The sequence below is a fragment of the Manacus vitellinus genome, unplaced genomic scaffold (assembly GCF_001715985.3).
Source record: "Manacus vitellinus isolate BGI_N305 unplaced genomic scaffold, ASM171598v3 scaffold_7_pilon, whole genome shotgun sequence".
Lineage (NCBI taxonomy): Eukaryota > Metazoa > Chordata > Aves > Passeriformes > Pipridae > Manacus > Manacus vitellinus.
Genome location: NW_021940813.1, coordinates 14,647,563 through 14,672,528, shown reverse-complemented (window position 1 = coordinate 14,672,528; position 24,966 = coordinate 14,647,563). Strand labels below are relative to the sequence as shown.

At 42.5% G+C, this 24,966-nt stretch overlaps 1 protein-coding gene across 1 annotated transcript in view; it reads right to left on the bottom strand.

The window, feature by feature from the left end:
* The window catches only part of GPM6B (glycoprotein M6B), a 108,570-nt gene extending 83,891 nt beyond the window's left edge, over positions 1 to 24,679 (bottom strand). The window contains exon 1 of the mRNA XM_029964797.1: positions 24,587 to 24,679. Within this exon, the coding sequence (XP_029820657.1) occupies positions 24,587 to 24,590 (4 nt within the window). The 5' untranslated portion in view covers positions 24,591 to 24,679. The remainder of the gene's footprint in view (positions 1 to 24,586) is intronic.
* Positions 24,680 to 24,966: the final 287 nt, after the last annotated feature.

The window sequence follows — 24,966 nt, the reverse complement described above, 5'->3', positions numbered from 1 at the left end:
CTAAACCTACTCTCTTTTGGTTTGAAGCCATTCCCCCTTGTCCTGTCACTACATGCCCTTGTAAAAAATTCCCTCTCCATCTTCCTTGTAGGCTTCCTTCAGATACTGGAAGCTGCAATTAGGTCAACCCTAAGCTGTCTCTTTTCAAAGCCGAACAAATGCAGTTCTCTCAGCCTTTCCTCACAAGAGAGGTGCTCCATCCCCTTAATCAACTTGGTGGCCCTTCTATCTGAATAAGCTCTTTAGAAGCTCAGAAGCTGTGTTGCAGCCTGTTCAACACCACCATTTTAGCATCACTTGATTGTTTTACTTGCTCCTGAAGTCTGCTCTGTCAAATCTAAACACAATTTAAAGGGAGAACAACAGAAACCCCTACAAATATTAAAAAAACCATCAAATAGCTAAAGCCAGGTGAAGTAAGTCACAATAACTTCACTCCCTTGTGACATGCCTTTCACCTTCTGATATTTTTGTGCTTCACATGCATCATTTCCTTGGCACAGACATTACTCTGAACCCTGGTCAGCTATCCAAGCATGGCTGGGGGGCTGTGGTGGGGGAGGAGGGAGATACCATAAAAGAAAATTAGTTTTTCCTTAGTTTTCCTCATAAGTAAAACTACCTCTATCTTTGAAAACCTATGCTGAAGCTTACATTGATTTACCACCTACCTGATTATTGTGTGTAGCACATACTCAAGCAGATTATGCTTTCTGTCAGGTTTCAAAGGAAGACAAATCAGATTAGCAGAAGTCACTAGCTAAGCACCCAGAATTAGAGACTACTAAAATAGCTTTTTTTTTCAAACTCTCATTTTCCTGCTCATTTTATTTATTTGCTAGCCTGGTCACTTAAAGTTGAGAAAGTAATTCATACTGGGGAGAAAAAACAACATTAGCCACCTCCTTTGCCAATGGGCCAGGCAGTGCTTCCCAGAGCTGGCCCTGCACACCTCTCACGTGGATCACCATTCTGCCAAAAGCAGAGCACTGCCAGACTGCATTAGACAGCACAAGTACAAGTCATCTAAGCTCACCAACCCTGCTGCAGGCAGGATTCCTCAGGATGCTGCCAGAGGCAGCCGGGAGGCCGGATGCCCCCAGCCCACCCCCACTGCAGAAAGGAGAGATGCATGAGGGTGGACAAGCACGAGCTCTCCTGATCCCCTACCTCCACTGGAGGGCTCCCCACCTCTCCAGCTCCCCTCAAACCTGTACCTTCTCACAAAGACTTGTGTCCAAACAAATGTGGATCTCTGGCACCATGTGCAAGGTCACGTGCAGGTTTAAAATACAGCATACACGTGGTCAAGAGTGACCAGAAGCAACTGTTTCTACTTAGTAGCTACACCTGTGTGTCCCTTTTTAAGGCAGGTTTGGTATACAGTTTTATTTAACCTTGCTTTAGTCAACTGATAAATACTGAAGATGTGCATTAAAGGATGGGCTATTCATTCAAAGGGTGACTTTAAACTGATTTATAATTTATCCTCCATCTTTTAATAAACTCAAAAACTTATTTATCTTCTTAAAATAGATCTGCAAATTGTATGCATTACAAAACAACATGCAAATTTACCACAAAAACTATCTATAGCTCAGCCAACATGTTTTAAGTGGTCACTGGAAATCCAATTGGAAAATAAATTTGGAAAGCAATAACAGCAGACTTGCAAGGCAAACAGTTGCTCCTGGGGTCTCAGTACCCACAAAACATGCACTTCCACAGCAGAGGAGGTGACTTCAAACCAGCTCTAGCTTGATCCTATGAACTGAGCAACCCTCAGTGCTGGAAACTTTCCAGGTGCCCTCCTGGAGGGCACGTTTCTGTCCATTATCATCCCAAAGGAAACCAAGTCATGGACTCTAGGACTGCTCTGAGATTTGAATCAAAGCACAGTGCATAAGGAAAAATGAGATTTGCTTCAGAACCTCATCCCTGGGTCAAAAATAAAATGCAAATGCAGAAAACACCCACCATCTGTTATGGCCATTTATTTGACTATGGATTTCCCTTTTGTCTCTAAATTTAAAATATTTGAGCTTATACATTCCTCTGGTACAATTTTCACTGTGAAATAATTTTGTCTGCAGTTCAGAAGAATTACAGGAATTCTGTTCAGCTTCACAGCTCTCACACTTTTTCATGATTCCTTCCTCTTTGGAGCACAGTACTGGGTGCAGCCACTGCAAGGCAGTTAATTTTAGGAATATATTCTCATTTAAATGAGAAATTTGCTCTGTAGATAGGTTGATATAATGCATTGCATTAAATGTAGCAGACAAACATTTTTCAGCTGAGTGAAAATGGTGATTTGCAATCAATCACCCTGCCTGACCAAACTAAAACAGGGGACCAGGGGGTGGGAAGGAGGTCTTCACCTACCATTTTGTCAGTAAGTTAACAACAAGGTTACCAACAGTAGGACAGTATTTTTCTTCACAGGTCTTTCAGGTCATGAGGTACATAATTTCACAATCTCTTTCAAGGAAAATAAAGCTTTTGAGCTTTACACTTCCACTTATCCTTTGAGAAATTAAAAAAAAAAACCAAACATTTATTAGAACACTGTTTAAACATGTACCTTAAAGCCTGTTACAGCCTGACTTATCTACTATGCTCAATATAATCTACATAGTTCACCACAGCATATGTCCAATTGCATACTTAAAAAAAGAATCACAGAATCATTTAGGTTGTAAAAGAATTTTGAGATCATGGAGTCCAACCTTTGACTAATCACCAACCTGTCAACTAGACCACAGCCCTAAGTGCCATGTCCAGTCATTTCTTTAACACCTCCAGGGACAGTGACTCCACCACCTCCCTGGGCAGTTTGTTCCAGCACCTAACAGCTCTTTCCAGGAAGGAATTCTTCCTGATGTCCAATCTGAACCTCCCCTGGCAAGCTTGAGCTGATGTCCTCTCAACCCATCACTAGCTGCCAGGGAGAAGAGGCCAATCCCCACACCTGGCTAAAACCTTTCAGATAGTTGTAGAGAGTGACAAGGTCTCCCCCAAGCCTCCTTTTCTCCAGGCTAAACAACCCAGTGCCCTCAGTCACTCCTCACATGACTTACTCTCTAGAGCCTGAACATGTTTGTGTCAAATTTTTAACATGCTCATGCCTTGGAACAAGGTCCTGGTAAATGAGCATTCAAACATTCTGTTGGAAATTGAGCTGCATTCTGTACTAAAAGTTGTGTTGAATCTACATTACCCCTAATGTTAAAAAAAAATATTATACATAGGTAATCAGATACTCAGAGTGTGACTAATACAAAATGTCCAGCTCTCCAGCTCTTTTGACAAATTTGACAGCTGTTCTGGCATACATCTTTTCTGCCCTTTTCATCCCTTCTTTCTTCCTATTTTCACTCTAACAGATGCTTTTATTCTGTTTTGTTTTTTTTTTGTTTCTCCTTCTCTCTTCAGTGGCAGCATCAGGGGGAGGGAGGGAGGAAGCGTAGGGTGCTAATGCACAAAGCAGTACTTGTTAAAAACTGAACATATCCAGGCAATTCGCCAAATTTAATGCCAAAGACCCTGCTTGTGATTCGATGCTAAAATGGAATATAGCATTGTTCTATCTGTCTGTAGGACACCGTGTCTTCTATGGAAGAGGAGTTCAAAACAAAAGGACAAAAACCAGCTTGACACTCCCCCCAGCCTCCAAACACACACTTTATTCCAGAAAATACCATATTCATTGGCCTTCAGAGTTGTTAGAAACAAATCAAGCAGAAAAGAAAGGGATTCTCTCACAAACATCATGAAAAAACATTACTGAAGTTCACAGCGGACATGGTAAAAGCTAAAAAGAGTAAAATTCTGCTGCTTTTATCAGATCTGTTACATTCAGTGTTTGGATTTGGACATTTTTGCAATGAAAACTGTTGATTAAGAAGGGATATCAGAATCTGGCCTGAAAATACCATACCCTGTGTCCTTGAGAAATGTAAAGCATTGACACAGCTTCCCAAATTCTTTTAAACCAGACTGTGAATTCTGTATTTATTTCATGATGAATCATTACCTGAGGCTGGAGGAGAGGCTGCTCAGCTGAGAGGCTGCTCATACAAGTAAATCAGTGGCTCTGAAACTAAGACTGAGATCAGTTTATGAAACAAGGGAGGGAGAAAGACAAAGAGAAATTAGCCACACTTAAAATTGCCATGAACAACAGTCACACACACTTTCTATCCCCCAATTTGCCATGTAGCCAAATTTGCCCCAAGAGACCGTAACTTGTAATAATTTAACAGTGGAAAGAAGTACCAAATTGTGAAATAGGCACAAGTCTAAATTCCAGATGATTTATGCCACATTTCATCACTAGCATTACATATCCAAAATAAAATGCATATAATGACATCCATAGCAGTAACAATATATTAAACTACATACGGAATTCGTATGAAGAGATAAATCAAGATTTAACTGACAGGGTCTCAAGCACAAATTTTAACTCACTTCCTGTTTAGACAACTTTTTCTTTTATAACCTCATATGCAGGAAGTGCTTCTTTTCCCATGACTTTCTACTTTTCCCCCATATGCAGCCTTTCCCAACTCTACTGCAATCCCCCTCCCTCTCCTCTTCAACCCAGGTCACTCAGCCACCAGCTGAACAGGGACTAGAGCCTCAGAGAGGCTCACAGCAGATGTACCTCTTCCCTGCTCCAGCTGCGGGGTCTCTCCCATCCTTTGAATGACCACTAACAGAGTACAGCTAACTTCACTTGCAGAGCACAAGGAAAAATTCATCTTTAAAGATGGGCAGACAAAGAGAAAGGGACTGTATGTCTTAAGACCAGGAAAGAGTAGATGAGCTTCTCCATTCAAGAGCCACCAAGCATACAAACTCCAGGAAATGCAGTTACTCTTTTCAAAACCCTAAACCCTGTCAGCCAGCTCTTTCTCAGATACATAGCAGAGGCAGAGGTCCCTCTGTCAACTGGATGACCATGCAGCTCAGCCTTCTCATGTAAATACACAAAGCAACAACAGGTTGTTTGGCAGCTGGGACATGCTTCATATTTCTGAAGATCCAGAAAGTTTCAAATCAAAATTCTGATGTGGCAATGGACTTCTCCAGGTTTTTTTTTCTTGTTTAGTTTTTGGGGTTTGTTTTGTAGAGGGTTTTTTTTGTCTCCTCTTAAATGATAAAAAGCTGTAAGTCTTTCATAGTTAGACTAGCATAGATGGAAAGGCAGGGAGGAAAGACAACATGCCAGAGAGTGCTAGAAGTAAACTAAATTGCAGGAAAAATATGCCATTGGTTTCTGAAAGGCAAGGGAATGTCTCTTTCCTCAGCCACCACCCATTTTGCTTTCCAATCTTCTGCTTGATAGTTGCAACAGAAGAAACCAAGGTGTCAGGATTTATGAGCCTTTTCAGATATCACTCTTTTGGAGAGTGAAAACACACAGTAGTTGATAATACTAAGAACAAGTGTGATTCAAACCTGCAACTCTTAAATCACATGTTTTCCAGAGAAACCCCTTCAGTGTCATCCTCCATTTAAGCACTGAAGCATTCTGAAGGTAGTAATTACCCATTAAGCATGTAGAATACATAAACAAATGAAAGAGAAGTGTACTAAAAGAATTCAGCTCATTTGTTCAAAGTCATACAAACAAGAAACAGGTACAGATACAACTTCAAATTCATGTAAATCACATGAGCTTGGCAGCTACAGCATATTGCCTTAATGAACAGCTTAGCATTTTGCTAAGTCAGTGTGCTTGTTCCTGTAAAAAAAGCACTTGGGAAGATTCTCAAGAACATTTTAATCAGACAGCACTCTCTGTAGTCCAAAACAATGCTCTCTCAATAATGTTGATGTCCAAAACCGACATTAAAAAGCAATTAAAAAGACTGAAAGGACTTTACAGTGACTATAAAAATTGTTCAACTGCTACATAAGACTTGTGTTCCTCAGTGTTCAGTACATGTAAGATACACTGTTCCCTCTCACTACTGTTTAGGACACCCTGCTCTTGACAATTTCAGGTGTTAGGAAAACTTGTATGTTGCCTTCTGAATCTACTAAAGTTATATAATTCTATTTAGTTTAACATTTAATGAAGTTTAAACATCACAACAAATGAACTATCTTACAGCTCTTATGTTCCAAATCCCCACCAACCTGACCGTTAAGAAATCAAGCATTTTGGAAATTCAAGAGTTAAGAGAGCTGTTGCACACAGTGTTCAGTTAGAGAGGGCATGAGTTCTGCATCCTCAAGCACTTTCTTAAACACCTCATTTTGTAACAAGGCATTTATTTCCCAACCTGTCACACAAAATACCTTGGTTCCTCCTCAGTAACTCTACTGCACTCTTAAAACAAGCTAACTTGTGTAACTTTGATAAGATGGTGCACACAAAAGTACTTACTTTTTGTGCAGTTGACACAGCACAGGTAGCTCACAGATTGTATGACCCCTTCACACATTGCTGGGCCAACGTTTTATGCAGAGGGAAAACCCAGCAGGCTGGGCAGTCATTGCTTATAGACTGTTGGAGGAGTTTTTGCCTTGTTTTCTAACTCAAAGCACTTGACTGTTCTTTGTATCACATTATGACCGTACAACTGAAGAACCCTACGGAGTTTCTTACTCAGGAAAGCAAGGGTTTCACCCTAACCATTTTATTGCTTCAGTCTAATAGCTGCCAGTGTTAACGATGGCCCTGTCTCAAAGTTCAGACATCTGTGCAGAGTTGAGCTTAAGTTTTCTCTGACTTCCTATCCCAACCACAGTGGCCGTCAGTTAGACTCTACATAAAAAGGTTGGAAGGTCAAAGAATTTAAAGCAATCCACTAAAATGTCTGACCACTTCTGCTGGTAAGCAGTTCCCAGCAAAGGACTGAACAAGCCCTACGTGGAATTGCAGTAATGAACTGAGTTTAGAGAATATCCTATCAGGGCATAGTATTTTTTACCAGCTGCATTTCCATTTGAGGTTGATTTACTTTTTGAAACAGTAGAATATGTCAAAATTGAAAAAATCTCCCTTCCCCACTCCCCCCCCTATTCCCCCCCCCATAATTGTTCCATTATAATGTTTAACCGGTGTACCTAATATAGTTTATGAGGTATGACAGGTGAACGACTTGACAGCAGACACAAAGAAAGTCATTGGTAAAAGCACAAGGTGACATCTCTCAGCTATTTTTCTTTTATAACCACACAGATGGTAGACATGCAAAAGAAGAATCTATTTCTGACCATTCAGACACCTAAAGATGCCATCAATAAAACCAAAGGATGTTGCTTCCTTTTGTCTTCTCAAAGGATACACTGTGGCAATACAAAGGTATCACGAAATTCTTTAAAAGACACTGAAGAGTCACTACAAAACAACACTTGCATTTATAGTGCCACTTTATTTTAAAAAGGCACAGTTTCTGCCACCTAGCTGCTACATGTAGGTTTATGTATGCTTATATCTAAAGGAGTTTCAGCATTTCAGAGATGACAGTTTATTCAAAATATAATGCAGTTTTGAAATAGTGTTTGTATTCTAGAATTAGTTGATGCCATTAAAAGCACATATAAGGGGAACTATCTATATAAGAATTATTATCCAGAAAGGCTACAGTAAAGTAATTGCTAGCACTTTACTGAAAAATTAACTGGCATTTGGGGGTGTATCTGCATTTTTACAAAAGACCAAAAAATGCAACTCAGAAAAGCCTGTTCTCCTGCAGACGTGGCTATCAATTCAGGACTTCCCACCATACTTGTGACTCTGTCAGAAGCCCTGGTTTTAATGAATGTATTTTGCAACTATGAAACAGCAAAAACTTTGAAATTATAAATACAATCTCCACCGCAGACCAAGATTTTGCTCATTACAATGTATTTAAGTGCTAGATGGAAAGCAGTGGTAACTGTTAACAGACTTGCAAAAAGAAAGTGTTTTGTGGTTCTGGAAAGAAAAAGAGTTCCAAGCCAAAGTTTGTATGCATGTTGCCCCATTGCTAGCCTGAAACATCTGTTAGAGGCCAGTAGCCATGCTCTGATGAATCATTTCTCTACGTAAGCTTAATCAGTTGTATCCAAGTTGCATCATACTTCATTTCCATGGTGGTGCTCTTCAACCACATTTCCAAGACCATGCTCATAGCATGAAATATGCTTTGTAGATCTCATTATAATCAAAAGTTGTTTCCTGGATTATCAAATACCAATGCATATTTCTGTAATTACTTATCTGAAAGATGAAGCTAAGGAAGTATTTCATTGGGTCTTTAATGCAATTTTTCAGCCAAATAAAAATTATTCCAAGTTATGCTTTAAACAACACTCCATATCAGGCACTGATCTTTTCTCTGTGGTGACCAGTGACAGGACACCAGGGAATGGCCAGAAGTTGTGTCAGGGGAAGTTTGGGTTGGATATTAGAAAAAGATTCCTCACCCAAAGAGTGGTTGGGTGCTGGAACAAGCTTCCCAGGGAAGTGCTCACAGCACCAAGCCTGACAGAGTCCAAGAAGCATTTGGACAATATTCTCAGGCACATGATGCGAGTCTTGGGGATGGTCCTCTACAGGACCAGGAGTTGGGCTATGATGATCCTTGCGGGTCTCGTCAAACTAGATCCTCCTATTTCTTCCCATGGAAGAGAGTGAATTACTTCAGAACTTCAAAACAGAAAACTACCATTTTTTTTCCTCTTAGGTTCCTTTGTGGCAGACACCAGTAAGTATCCAGTAAATTGTGATTAAATTTTAACTTTAAATATAGCACAGACTCAGTCTGTTTTGGGTGATGAACATAATAAACTCCCATTAATTTGAAGAAGTTCAGCTGAACTTAAAAACTTCAAACCAAAGATGCCTGTATTATATGTTCACTGAAGCTTTTTTACTGCAATGGACTTTTTTAAAAATGAAATTGGCCTCCACGGAGCCTTTTGTCAAAAAAGGCCCATATCAAGGAAAATTGAAACTTATCAGGATAGCCCAATTAACACACAGTCTATGGCAGAGAATATATTAAACCTCTAGACAAGAGAGGCCAAAGCCTCTGTCATTTTACCATCACACTAATTACATTTACTGGAGACTGAACAGGTGGCAGCAGAGAGATTTGAAAAAAACAATTCCTTAATGTGAAGCAGCCTAACACCTAAGGAAGCTGTACTGGGAGAAAAGAAATCTATGCAATTATTTCATAGCACTGTAAATTAATGGCACTTCCAATTTTCATGACACTGTTGTGCTGGAAGTTTGCGCTTGTTGTAAAAATGCTGCACAAAACACAAAAGGAAATTCTCCTTTTCCTTCTAAAGGGAGTTTGAGGACTGCCCACAGAACTTCATCAACAGTTGCTTGGACCAGACCACCAAAGCCACAGCGGCAAAAAGATACTCTAACAGTAGCTATAGACAGCTTCTCTTCCCTTGCTGTGGTAACTCCCTAACTGATTTAGTAAAGGACAGATGTTGTGCATAACCCAATTGAACACCCTCTTTTTTTTGTTATGGCTTTGGGGAAGGAAGTGAGTGTTGCACGCAAAATTCAGCGTTGATTAAAAAGCACTAGCATTTAGCTGAACAAAACCCAATTTAGCCCCCTGGGCCTGTCTGACCCACTAACCACCGCTTCCTAACTGCTCCATTATGGCAAAGTTTGCCTGAAATATGCAGAGCTTGCAGAGTAAAAAAATATGACCCTTACGTCAGTTTTGCAACATTTCCTTAATGACACACCGTGAAAATCTCCATTCCCCCACCCTCAAATTTATTGGTTCTAAACTAAACATTTATGGAGCCTCTTTAGTGACTGAATAGGGAATGCATGCAAGTATCACATATACATATGACATCACTCAAATGTAGACAATAAATTTATAGCAAGATTTTGTTTCACTACATAGAAAAGATGGAGAAAGAAACACAGAGTATTCTGATAGTTTAAAAAGTACTGTCCCTATGTTATGTGACAACACTTTTCCTCCAGACACATCAGCTTTATCGAAATAGGTACCACCTACCAAAAAACCCGATCCCTGTTTTGTTTCAGTTTCAGACATGCTTCCTTAAAACACAGGCCTTTCATAGGTGTTATAGGCTCAGAGTTTGCCTAGGCTTTGTCCTTTCCTGTAGACCTGAAACAGTAATCCCTGTACAAAAGAGAAGAGCGTAAAAAGCAGGGGCAGGTAGTGTGGTACATATTTAGCCTTTTTTTCCCCCAAAGCGAGAGCAAAGGTACTAGTCATGCAAGAAGAGAGGCCTGCTACCTACACTAGAACTGCCTCTTGCAATACCATCACCAAGCTTATCAAGATCTGGTGCCCAGCTCAAGCTCCAGTTCTGAAGCATGCATGAAAATCTGCATCTTTTATTATGAAACAGAAAAAACCCCCAGAAAGTAGATTTCCATTCATCACCACTGAAGAGGGAAAATTTGAAGTAACTACCAGCCACTAAATGCTCAGAAAACCAACAGCAAGCAAAAGCCTCCAAAATAATAGCAGGTCTTGTGATTTTTTTTTTTCACCATTCAAGGACTACAAAAGACAGTGGCTGGATAGGAGCAGGAACCAAGAGCAAAGATTTTGCAGTGCTTAAGAATTAGATGCCTGCATCTCTCTGAAAGATGCTGATCCACCTCCTGCACAGAAATTGAGGAGACAGCAGAGATGCCCTCTCTAAAGAGCATGTGACATCTCACTGATAGTGGAGGTTAATGATATCTTGTAAAAATGTGATTCTTCAAAAAGGGAGAAGGGACCACCATGTTTAGAGATTATCAATGCTTAAACATTTTACAGGAGAAAAGAAAATTATGTTTAGTGACCTCAAGTTTCTCATGCTTTCCAAAGATAAATTAGAACTTCAGAGGAAGAATCAGGGAAAATCAGACCCCAAAATACAGCCTCTCTGTACAACTCCTACATTTTCTTTGCTTTTCAATTGTTCCCAAGCTGAGGGAATGTCCAATATGAGCCTTCAAACTAAAGATCACTTTCATTTCATTGCAGAGACAATTCTTTCAGAGGAAAAAAGAGGCAGCATACCACAATGTGCATTTCAAATATTTTTTTCCACAAAGGATGTTTCAATTTCTTGACAGAAAGACCTTTCTAGTACAAGTATCCTGCTTGTCTGGGTTAAAAAAAAATCCTACTGTTTTTTGTTCTTCTGGCAGCATCAACTTTTTAAACACTGTAAAAACAAACAACAGTGAAAAAAGCATATTCACTCCATCACCAGGGATCACAGACATGGAGGGTCTTACAACACCACTATGTGGCACAGCAGAACAAGGAAGGGGCATCAAAGCATCCAGGCACTATACCAGAGAAGAATTTGTGAAAACACTTTAGCAGCTTCCAATGCCTCCCGCCTGAAAAATGCCTTGGAAAACAAGTAGCACAGTTGTCACTGTGCTACTTTGTTGACTTTGAAACTGGCACTCTGTTTCAAACCGTCGACCTGATGCAAAACACTTCCTTTCGAAAAAAGCTTTACTGCATTTTTTGATGAAAACTCATGTTCACAGATCACCCACCCCACAAAGAGGGCTTGAAGATACTTTTCAGTGGTGTCATCTAATATAAAGAATAAAACGGGCACATCATCTAGTTCATGTGAAAGAAAACCGCAAGCAGGGGACTTTGAGCCTTCAAACCAACAGAGCTTCCATGGTTTGAGATTAAAACTCTGTTGCACTCTTGCTTTTTCTTGAATTTCCCACACATGGATACAAAAGGCAATGCCCTTAAAACCCAAAGGACTTGGATTTAATGCTGCTCCAAGCAGTCTGATTATTTTAACTATTTTAGATGCCCATGAGAACAACAGCATTCAGATCAGCTACGCACACAATCAAGTTACCTTTTCACTCCCCATTTTCTACTCCCATAGTCCTGGCTTTCTGGAGATGGGACAACACAATACCCTGTCAGCCATCAAGCTCTGCAGCAGACACTACATCCCTGACAGTGTCCCACCAAGGCTTGTGGTATGTGTTACCACATTTTAGTCTTCTCTACAGAGATGAGGGGTCTCCTATAAATAGATACTACTCCAGCAGACATTATTGAGCTGATGGAGCAGCAGGGAGTGAACAACATGGAAGGAAAGGGAAAAATTTAGCAAAGCCAAATAATGCTAGAGTTAATAATCATGCCCTAATTCAAACCAGGTTCCTCTAAAGCAGGTCAGGTTAATTTTAATTACTGTGAAGTTTTTTCTTGGCATAAAGCAAAAGGGTTCAAATCAGAATTGCAGCAACCACTTGGGAGGCAGGAAGCTGCTGTGCTTATCCTATGAGTACCATGACCCAAATTAATTAGTATGCAGTGCTGCACATTTCCTTAAATCATCTCCAGTGCATACATTCCTGGTCTCACATCCAGGGTCACCATAGCTATGAGGGAAACAAAGGATGGTGGTGATGTTTGCTGGCAACTGCTGCCCTGCCTCTTCCATGTGCCTCCACAGGGGCACAGCTGCTGGGGCTAATATCTGGGAAGGTATTTCCTTGTACAAACTCCTACCATGCAAATACAGGTAAGCCCACATGCAGGAGACAGCAGAAGATGGAATTCCCAAGCAAAAGTGGAAACAAAAAAGTCTGCATGCCAATGTGTGATTGAGAGTTGATAGCCCATTTAAGATTACGTTAAGAGGTAAGTTTAGGTTACTATATGCACCCTGATAGGAAAGAACCTACACAGTCCAGACAGAACACTACCAGATTTCCACACTGTGCAGCTTGTGCTATAGCACATACAGGGGCATTGTGATTATCCTCTGATTCAAAGCCACCTACTCCACAGGGCTTAACTTAGCCAAAGTGTATGTCAGCAGCAGCACAAACACAAGGAAGATCCTTTTATGCAACGTTGCTGTTACATCTGAAAAAAGCTTTTTCCTTTGCATTCCATAAAAAAACCAAATAAACAACAAAAACAGGCACCAGCACATAAAATAAAGCTTGCCTTGTTTCATGCTATGCACAGAGAGGCCATACGAGCACCATCCTGAAAAGCCCTTGCAGAAAGGATCACAGATGCCCAAGCCAGGCCTTATACTTTGTCCAGCAGCCACAAAAAGCCCTGATCATGCTAGTCTCCCACAGAAGGGTTGGTGACAGTGAGTACACAGCTAAGAAGAACTGTAATCCTGATCTCCTTCTCTCAAGCTTCATGTTTTGTATCATTAATTTCAATGCTTAAGAGAAACACAGCTGCCTTGGCAGGTCATGCTCAAGTAAGAAAGGCAGTTTCTGAGACAGTAAGTGCAAAAGCTCCTTAAAAGTCATGATGACCTAGGGAAAGGATTTTAAATTAATTGCCAGTATCTCCTAGCAGGAAACACTGTCACGGTACGTCCTAAGTGCTGTGGGAAGCCTGGGATGCAGGCTATCACTGGGGTGCTCTTTCCAGCCATCTCCCTCAGGACAAAGCAGGACCCACAGCAGCTGCCAAGCCTGAAGGCTTTAGGCACCACAGCTTCATCCCTGTCTGCCACTGAAGAGTGAAGGTTCCTGCTGCAAGTCCACTTGTGACTATGGAAGTCACAAAAAAGCAAAAACCTGAATGTCTCTGGGACTACATGCAGCAGCTCAGGATCAATTCCATTTTGGGATACTGCTGTCATGCCAGTGATTTAGCCTGATACAAGAAAATAATGTGAAAATGGCAAATAAATGCAAGCTGAACAAGGCCAAGTATAAGGTCCTGCACTTGAGGCAATCCCAACCATGCATACAGGGCCAGGCAATGAGTGGATTGAGAGCAGCCCTGCTGAGAAGGATGTGGGTGTGTTGAGTGAAAAACTGGGTATGAACCAATGTGCATTTCCAGCCCAGAAAGCCCATTGTACTCTGGGCTCCATCAAAAACAGTGTGGCCAGCAGGTCAAGAGCTGATCCTGCCCCTCTACTCTGCTCTGGTGAGACCTCACCTGGAGTACTAAATCCAGCCCTGGGGTCCTCAGCATAATAAGGACATGGACCTGCTGGAGTGAGTCCAGATGATCAGAGGGCTGGAGCACCTCGCCTATGCAGACAGGCTGAGAGAGTTGGGGTTGTTCAGCTTGGAGAAGAGAAGGCTCTGGGGAGACCTCGTAGCACCTCCCAGTACCTAAAGGGGGAGGGACTCTATCAGTGAGTGTAGTGATAGGACAAGGGGTAATGCTTTAAACTGAAAGAGGACAGCTTTAGATTAGATACTAGAAGGAAATTCTTTACTGTGAGGGTGGTGAGACACTAGAAAGGTTGCCCAGAGACGTGGATGCCCCATCTCTGGAGGCGTTCAAGGCCAGGCTGGATGGGGCTCTGAGCAACCTGGTCTACTGGAAGGTGTCCCTGCCCACAGCAAGGGAGTTGGCACTGGATAATCTCTAAGTTACTGTTCAATCCAAACGATTCTATGATTCTTTGATTTTTCTCCTATGTTTAAACTTGGGTGAGGAGAAGAGATCTCTCCCCACAGAGATCTAATAACCACATGCAAATGCAAAGCGCAAATGTTGGAGCAATGAAGCATATGCAACAAAATGCCTGACATATTTTCTGAGTAAGGCAATAGAAAACACTTTGTTTACAAGGTACAGGAGCTAACATAAGGGACGTTTCACACATGCAGAAGACAGACTACTGACCATGTGGAAAGTGGGCACAGCAGTCACGCTCGTGAACACGTATGGAAGGAAAAAGGCATGCTTCCCTCCTACTAATCTTACCATTCTCTTCCCTGAAAAACAAAGGGTTAAGGATCAAGTATTTTAGGAAGGATTACAGTAGATGAGAATTTAAGCAAGCATGATGGCATTTTCTGAATCAATAAACCTGCCTTCTATGATGAGAAAGAGGAAGGAATTCTTTGGGAACTCACATTTTGGCTGGAAAACTGCTTCTCCCCTTCTGTGTCTCCTTATGAAGTCCACATAAGTCTCTTTTCAGGAGTCCTACACAGGGACCCCTTTGGCATGCCAAAGAAGTAACTAATGAACAAAGATACCACATTTACAAGTAGCTGGTAACTTTCTTTTGTTTCTTTGTTTCTTTTTTTTTTTTTTTAACAGAAACTCAGGTATTGTTTCCATTCTCATCCCTCAGTTAAACCCTAACAACTCTGTGGCGAATAACCCCTTTGAACATAATTTTTTCTAAGAGGGTAGGTAATCTTCAGAAAGTAAATTGCCATCCTACAGCCATCATACTAACCAATTTGGCAGGTATCTCTACAGCCAAAAAATACCTATGCTATCTAACATCAAACATGAAACAAAATAGATTCATCAACTAAATGCATTTTTGTAAGGGGTAGAAGTAGCTAGCACTGACTGTAACTACACTGGTATTTTCCTGAACTTTTTTCTTTGTATGTTATAAGAACAGAAAAGGAGACTCAGTGTGCAGTAATTAACACAGTTATATGTCAGGTTTTAACAGCAGCTGGGACATTCCCGTTAGCCTTGGCAACAACATTTAATATTCCACGTGTGCTGTGCCCTTTCGTTACCGCTGAAATAGAAATCCAAGACTCCAACTTCCCTCCAGTAAAGCACTTAATTTTGCTTTAAGAGAGTGCCTCCTGACTTTCAGTTTATTTTAAAGATATTTCTTCTAATGTCTTCTCTGTTTTGTATCTCTAGGAGAGGTACATCACTTACTTGGAAGTACAAGTCACAGTCACAGCTGTGCTCATCTACCACGAGTGAATCACATGCATGCAAAACCAGCACGCGCCTCTGGCTGCCACTTCAGGAAGAAAGTCTTCAGTGGAGGATCAAATACCAAAAGGAATAAGGTAGGCAGGGAACTATCTACCCACACACACAGCCTGCCCACAAAATCTGGTAGAAAACAGCCTAGAGGGAGGAAAGGACAAGGTTTGACCATGATGTGCAGAATTTCCTCTCTTCGAGGATGATAAAAAGAGCCTAAACCATGTTGGGCACGCTGGGGAGCTGACCGTAATGGGAAAAACATTCAGCAGATTTTATGACAACAGCCATAGGAAAACTAAGAAAATCCAGAAGCAAAGTTTTACAGGAAGATAAAATAACTTTAATGAAATCTGCAGACTGTTTAAGGCAAAAATCATTTGAGTCTTGAGTCTCGTGCTGCCACCATATTTGTCTTTTATTTCAGTTCCACCCACTCCCCAAATACCTACCTTCAGTCTGCCTTGGCTATTTTAAATTAGTGCTTTTAAGAGTTTCTTTTACTCCTTCACTGTTCTTTTTTGTTTCCTTGAAGTTTCCACTGAGGAGTAAGAGGACTTCAGTATGTGGTAGATTACAACAATTTCTCAAACATGGTGTTGCAAGCATATCAGTGGCAGATAAAATGAAAAACCTCAAAGAATTTCAGGAGGAGGTTAAAGATTAAATATCTATTATATGTTTCTCACAGATAAAGTTTGAGGAGAAAAATAGGTATTTTCAAATTGTTTAAAAATAATTTAAAGGGAGAGACTAAAAATTGCAGACTAAACCCAGCAAAATAACTTAACCAGCTATTTTTCATTTCACATCATTATTTCTTTAAGTTTCCAGACATTATCTTAATTGGGTGACTTTCATCAGACAATTACCAAGCATGAGAAATCACCATCTCAATTTCAGCACAGAATGGGAGAAACGTCTATGAAGTGAAGGCACACACTGCACGCAGGAAATAATTGCTAACACAGGCTACATCAGCCATATAGAACAAAGCCCCCTCTACATTGCATTCCTTGCCTTCGCTTACGTAAAATTTTGGCTCGATGTAACTGTTATCAGCTTTAGTACCTAATAACTTTACTGGCTGGGGCAGGCAGTAATAAACGATGTACTGGATTCTGTTACATTCCCCTGACACGGCATGACAAATATCTCAGATATTTCAAGGTTTTTGCACCAGCGCCCATCACAGAGCCTAAGCAGATGTTACATGAAGTGTTCTTGTTTGTTACACCTTGCAAGTCATGGATTCTTGACGGATGTGCTGGAGCAGATCCCTGTGCTTGCACCAAAAGTTCTCAACTCCACATACTCCCACTAGTCATCTCTCTTTCCTCATGACTTTTTTTTTTTTTTGGTGATACATGCCTACACAGCTCAAGAAAAGCATTTAATTTCCCACAAGGGAAGTTCCATGTGGCAAACTTATTTTCAGCTGTGTGCTTAACAAATACAATAACTCATTTTACGCTTTTGTTTGGGAAAGTGCATGACACTTATGTCAACACAGTTTTGGTAACAAAAGTGTAAGTTTACACACAAACAGCAATCACTTAAAACCTTCCAAAAGTTATTCCTTAGAAAAAAACAAAACCAAAAAATAAATCTAGAAACATAATATACAGAAAACACAATGAACAAGAAAATTAAAATTACTTTAGTATAGAAGTTACAAAAAAGTATTGAAGATCCAGTCAGTGCTCTGCACTAGTTCCAACTTGCATGGTGTTTGTCAGCATAGTGTGTGCCCAGGACTTCATTCCAGCAAATCCTGACAGCACTGCCCAGAACCTAGAACTTAAGATGTTTTAAAAAGAAGTCTTAAGGTGATGAAAGCACTGTCTTAAAATACTTGTGTCCTATCAGAAAGCAAAACAGATATAAATCGAAAGAAAATCACTCTTGAAGAGATAACTAAGACCCAACAGCAGCCAGCCTCCCAAGCAAGCTCCCAAAAGGTGTCAGCAGGTGACTGCAAGCAACCTGTGCTCACCTGCACCCAGCAACTTCACTGATTTTGATGCATACTCAGCATTAGGACTGAAAAGCTTTGATGAACTTGCTCACATGCAAGCTGACAAAAATATAGACTAAAAGGTAAAACCGGACACTGGAGAGTGTCAGTTAGCTCTGCCTTGCTGGCAGCACGAGGGAGTCAGACTCCTCCTCAGTCAGCCATCAGTGGCAGGCTCCACAGCTCCAGCTCAGCAAAACAACCAATAAGCCCAAAGGTATGTTTCCAAAATTAAGAAAACCAGTGTGCTACTCAAAATGTAATCCTCCTCTGGATGGACTCCCATCATTTATTCCACCTTTTGGATCTCCCAACCAGTTGCATTGTTAACACAAGGTGTCCTTTCTATCTGTCAATCCACAGACCAGCACCTGGAAGGCAAGCCAGCTGCTTCCTTAATCCCAAGCCATTAACTGCATACGTTTCCCTTTTTTTTTTGCCTAATGCTGTTTGTCTTCAGTGCAATCCAACTCTCTGATTTACGTATGGTTTACACCAGGGCAATTCTTATATTTCCACTGGCATTGAAGGAATGTATACACAAACAAGTTTTAGGTTGCAATATGCAATGATTGCTCTATGCACCTAATAAACATTAAAAAAACCTCAAAACACACCAAAAATTATGAAGGATGTGTCTTACTTTGAATACTTCAAATCAGTTCATAACTTCAAGAAGTCCAGTCTTATTCATGACCCAGGTCCCAGCTATCTTTGAACCACAGTCCTTTTCAACATCTTCCTCTCAGACAAAAAAAAAAATCCCAAACATTAAAGTACAAACACATTCCTGAAAGTCATTGGCTGTACATTGGCTAAAATTTCCAAATGTCACATGTACACAATTATCAAAGCATAAAACAAACACACCCACAACCAACATGGAGCAAGGCACTGAGGTTTATAGCTCTTGATAGCTCTGCATCTGGCACATCTTTCTGTTAATGAAACATAAGCTCCATTCACATTTTGAAATTGCTGCTAGTCAAACAGCTCCAAAACCAGGGAGAACAAAAGATGTTGAATTCTCACAGTTCTTTGTGTTGCTCATAAATGTTTCCCAAGCCACAACTCCCCGTGCAAGCTTTTGAGCCTAAAACCCAAGAGACAAATAATTATGGAGAGGAAGACTGCCAAAGCACCAAGACAGAGCAGCAATAGAAAGTAACAAACAACTGAGAACTAAGTGGTGCATAGGATGCTACCTATTTGTTGCACTGAATGGTGACATCTCTACTGATGCTCAGTGTGTTTACAGGGGAGGGGTGACGGGATTTTGACTGGCACAGCCATCCCTGCATCCAAGCTGTCTGAGGTTCATTGCTGCCTGCAGAAGAAAGGTCGAGAGGGGATCAGGAGGTGTGGATTCTTCACTGGGTACTGTCAAACCAAGTTTGCTTCCCCTGGGCCACAGGCTACATTCCACATGACCTGGAATAAGCCACCTTACAAGATGGACGTGGCTCTGTTTTGCCTTTTGACCACAGTGGGTATTGACCCAGTAATGCTCCCAGCACAGGATTTTGCATCTGTTCAGAGCCTCACAGGCTCAGCTGAGATCCATTACTTTAATACAACCATCTTTGATGTCCCACATGGAAAATAAACTCTCTCTCCTTACATTTGCTCACGCCAGCTCAAACCCAGAGGCACTCATACCTGAACATATTTTAGGGAACCAGCCAGGACAACAGAAAGAATTTTGATTTCCTTCAAACCAATCCAGCCACAAGCACACTTCAGTGAACCCTGGAGAACCACCTCCCAAGTGTGTCACCACACACCTCACCCAACTGGAACCCTGGAGAGATGCCACTTGCTTCATGAGGAGTGAGCCTTAGCCCCACACTCCAGGATAAAAAGCACCTATGTTAAAAGTGCACTAATAAGCATATTCACACATTTTCCACAACATTAACACCAGCGTGCCTTGAAGGGTTAGATTTTTTTGCCGGTGGGTTTGAGTACCTCATAGGAAGGCAGTTCCCATGGTTCTGTGCAGGCTATTGGAACCTCAGTGAGAACAGCTGAGGAGCTGCACAGAGGAGCAAGGTGATGTGCTGCCTGGGCAGGTGCTGGGGATGCATTAACAGGGACCAGGTGTGTGCACGTCTGAGGAAAGGCAAAGGGCACACACAGCCAGGATGCACACGGGGGAGGTCAAACAGAAGAGAAATCCAACAGTTTCCATGGGAAGAGCAGTCATCATGGAGAATGTGGTAATGCAACAACCCACAGCAGCTCCCTCGGCAAATACTTTACCTCAGTGAAATTTCACTGGATACAATGCTCTCACACTTCTAAAAAGATAACAACACATATTTATCCAAAAACCATCAGTGGAAATACAATACGTGCAATGATTCTGTATCTGGCTGTAACAGCTGTGTATCTTGGGGAAAAGAAAATCCTCACTACGAGAACGTGCACCCACTCATGGACAACACAATGCCGCTGCATGAGGAGAAAAAGAGATACCAAGGAGTGGGCTTCACCGAGTTTACTGTCAATTTTTTTTAACCTTATCCTGAAATAGACACTGGGCTTATTTTTTAGAGTAATGACTTTAGATATTAGTAAATATTGTTCAGAGAAGTTGCAGATGCCCCATCCCTGGATGCTCCTTCCCTGGAAGTGTTCAAGGTCAGGCTGGATGGGGCTTCGAACAGGTGAAAAGGTGTCCCTGCTCACGGCAGAAGGGTTGGACTAATTGATCTTTAAAGGTCCCTTCCAAATCAAAACATTCTATGATTAGAAAGCATTAATCTTGAAAAACAAAGGTTATAGAAAAATAGTGCATAAAAAACCCTATGCTTGAAACATGACAACTTCATATTATAACACAGGGAAGCAAACTTGAAAAAAAGGTACTGATTTGAGAAAAATAAAGTCCTTTAAACATTGAAAGACACCTGCAGACTTCGATTGGATTAAAAAAATCTATAAACACTCTGAAAAAGACAGGTAATCAGGCACTGACACAGTTCGGACCTCCCAGGGATGTAATCTATAATCCAGGATGTTTTTCTGAAATGTAACAATTCAAGATCTATCAGACACAGAATTCACACACAAGGCAGCAGACTTCCTCTATTACAGAATCACATGTTTAGAAAGAGAGTAAGAGGGAGAACCTGTAAATATGGTGAAAGCACAAATTGTTTAGGATACTAAGAATATCAGAAATGCACAACATTTTCTCCTCCGCCTCCTTCTCAGACAAGAAGGATTATAGTGAGAAGGCAAAATTCAGTGCCTTTTTAACAGCACAAGCAGGTGTTGGGAAGATAGAGGAAGGGCAGCAGTATAAAATTTTGCATTTCACAGGTTTTAAGAGAAGATAAAAAAAGAGAAACTAATATTAAGTTTAATAAGAATGAGGTTAATTACATTTAAGAGGTGTATGATTTAAGAAAATACGGACTACAACACTTGGCAATTGAAACCCAGCCACCCTTAATGACCAAAGCTAATCAGATTTTACTATTAATGTTAGACACAAAAGACCCCAGCTCCTGCCTGCATGAAGTGTATAGCTGAATGGAAAGAATGAGGACTGATTCTCTTTCAGAATTTGTTCCCAGCTGTTTTTAAGAAGAAAGCCTGATTTATGGCATATTTGAACCTACTTCAGACAAGTTTCATGTGAAAGCAAGGACCATTTCTATGGGTGGTAGAAGCCTCTGAGGTGGAACTCCTGAGGTTACTGCCTACAAGAAAGGGATGGTCCTCTCTGGGATGCAGAGAAGAGCTACAGGGATGTAGGAACAACTGATGAGGGAGCTGGATGTGCTGAAGAAGGTGTGAAGGACAGGGGATGGCCCCAGCACAGCACAGTGTGATATCCCTGAGAACTCCTGGGTTTGCAGGCTCCACAAGGCAGCAGTCTGACAGGCATTAATTTCATCCCCTGTTTGCAGTGTTCTCCTCAGTATCTCTTTCTTAACAAACCAACAAACAAAACATAACACATGTACCCACTCTGCTCCAACCACTTTTCTTATTTGAAAGCAACAGTTTGGGGAGTACAAAGAAGAAAAAGTGTAAAATTTTGAGAACACACAGTTGCCAAGAAATTACACTGTATCATGCTTTTCAAACACTTATGAACAAAAATCGTTTGCATTTTTGTTCATTTTGTCAAGTTACAGCCCCACTCCCCATCTTCTACATGCAAGATGGCCACGGGTAGGACTTCTGAGAGGAGATGCACAAAGCAGTGCATGGGTTATTACTGACGACTCTCCCTCCAGGTGACACAAACCCTAAGTGGTGTTGAAGACAGACTTTCAGAAGTATTGAGGGAGCTAAAACCCCAATGAACATCAACGACAGTGGTGGGCTCTCAGCCTCTAAAAATGAAGAAAAAAAAAATCACCTTTACTAAGCCAGTTCTACATAAAATTTTTGTGCAAGTAATGACAATCAAATGGCCCTAATGAGAACCAGTCAAATACATCCTTGCCATCAGATCAGGAAGCTCGACAACAGCACTGGGGCTCCAAACAAGTCCTGGTGAGACAATCACATCAGCCTCAGCCTACCTAATGCCAAGGCAACAGTTATGCAATGACAGAAACAAAACTTTGCATTCATGGGGGACTGTATTCCCAGCTGACAAAGGCTTCTTTTTGTGACTTCTTTTTGAAGTATTTAATCTGAATTTTGTGCTCTAAGTCCCCTCCCCAGACTGACCACACTGCCATTGCCCAGTCAGGCACAGTTTGGTCATCCAACAATGCTTCTAAGCAAAGAAGTCAACAGACCTTGGAGTTTTTTGTTATCATCACCATTATGAGCAAAATGTTCAAGAAATGTTTTCTTCTCTTCACTCCTCTTTTCCCCAACTGCTACATTCAGGACAACACATTCTATACAGACATAAACGATATATTTCATACACTGTTGCAGACCCACAGCCTGCAAGACTAACTTTGGTGTTTGTATAACATTTTAGGATTAAAATAAAAATGTGCTTCTCCTCAACATGAATCACTGACAAAGATTTAAAACAACTTTTTGATTTCAAACTGCTAGCAACTTAATTTACTGAAGAAAAATCAATTTCATACACTTAGCAGCAAAGACATTTATGAACAATTTTACATGTGTTACCTTAAAAATCAATACACTTCTCTTAATAAGGCACTAAAAAACATTCCTTTCTCTCTTTCCCTCTTCCATCCCCATTCCAAGATTCATTGGACATTAACCCATGGCAGTAAAGTAAAAGTGTAAGGTAAGAGAAGAATAGTAAGGTCTAGACAGCAGAGAGGCTCTCCACTCTGCAGTTACACTTAATACCAAAAGTTCACATAGGAAAAGCATAGTCTAAAAAGTGAGTATCAGAATACGCCTGCAAAAAATAAGCTTTTTGATGATGGTTTGGTTTGTTTCACCCATCAGAGTTGCAGAGGCCACAGGAATCAGTAGTTTAACATACACTGAAAGGCGTGTTGAAAGTTAAAAAAACTTAGTTAAGAGATGGAAATACTACAGGAGTCTGATCTTCACTAAGCTAGGGAACAAACCAGTTAATAAGCATTTAGAAATTAAGGAATTAGGTGATGCGAATTAATTTAACAAAGTAGCAACCATAGGAATTCTGTCAGCTTCCTTTTGCTTTGGATGAGTAATTAATTTTTTTTCTTCTTAATTAAAACCAGAGACAGTGCCAGCATCAGTATGTGCATATTAACACTTGGGCATGCACTGATAGCTCTGCTTTAGCAGCTGCAACCTCTAAGCAGTAACACGCCATTGGCAAACTAAACCAAAGATACAGCTGCATTTTTCTGTCTTTTTTTTCCCCCCAAACCTCATAACTTTCATTGTTACTTAATTAATTTGGATATATTGTTGGTTGAAGGAGAGCTCGCAGAAGCAGCCCACACTAAAAGGCTCACGCTAAAAGGATGCGGATGCTCAAGGTGAATGCTTACTACCGAGTGACCCATGTGCACTACGAATCTTTCTTTCCCTCCCTAGGGCCCCATTTCTACTCCTGTTAACACACTCATGCAAGCGCTACCCCCTCCCATAGGTTTGGGAACAGAATCTGCCACTTTCCATCCACACCCAACTCCCTCCACCACGCAGACCCCAAGCTGCAAGAGGGAAACGCACACCACGTTATTCCAATAGCCCGCAGGATTCCCTAATGCTCACACCGAAACGCATCACGCCTAGCACACGGGCGTACTCAACGCTGCCCACCTCCAAAAGGCAGGTCGGCTCTCCCTCCTCTCCCCCGAGGCTATTCCTCCTCTCCCGACCACACTTCATCCCCCCGCAAAACTGATCTAGGGACGCGGGTTTGGCGCAGAGGGGCTGAGCAGCTCCCCTCGCCCCGCCTTACCCCGAGAGGCAGCCGGTCCGACACCGAGTCGGTCCCAGCGCTGAGCGGCGGGACTGGGACCGCGCGGGAGACCCGGGGCCGCTCCGGCCCGGCGGCCGCCCTGCACCCCCTCGGCTTCTGCGGGACCGCGGCAAGGGACGCGCTCCGGCCGGCTGCGCACAGCCGCCTGGAGAAACCACAGCTCCGCGATCCCGTGTTAACACAGATTTATTTTCAGAGGAAGGTCAGCGCTCTGCAGCTGGCGAGCGAGGTCCCGTTCCCCACTAGACAGGAGGTTCCGCGCGCCCGTCCCGCTCCGGTCCCTGTGCCGAGTTCCCGCGGCAGCGCGCGGAGCGAGGGGGGCGGAGGGCGGCCGCTCCCCCGCACCCCCGGCGCTGCCGGGGCGCTCAACAGGCTGGAGCTGCTGCGCGCCGCTACCCCCGGGGCTGCCCCGCACCTGCCCCCGCTCCCTCCCCGCCCGCAGCCGCGGCTCCCCCTGCGGCCCCGCGGCGCGGCTCCCCCGCAGCCCGGCTGGCTTACCCATGGCTGGCTCTGGTCGCCCGGGCGGTGCGGGGAGCAGGGCAGGGGCTCGGCTCTGCCGTGCCTGCCGGGCTGGGCTGTGCCGGGGGTGAGCCGGGCGTGCCGGGTGGGACGGGCGGCGCAGGCAGCGGCGGCAGCGCAGCTCGCACCACACTGGCGGGCTCCGCTCGCCTCCGGCGGCTGCGGCGGGCGGGAGGGGCGGGCCCGGCCCCGCCTGCCTGCGCCGCCCGGGGGGCGCCCGGCCCGACCGGCCCGGCCGGCCCCCGCGGGGCACGGGGGCAGCGCCGCCCGGCGGCCCGCCGGGAAACGCGGGGCTGCGGCTGCGGAGTCCCGGCCGGAGCCGGGGGTCCCCGAAACGAGAACTGACATATGTTCGTGTC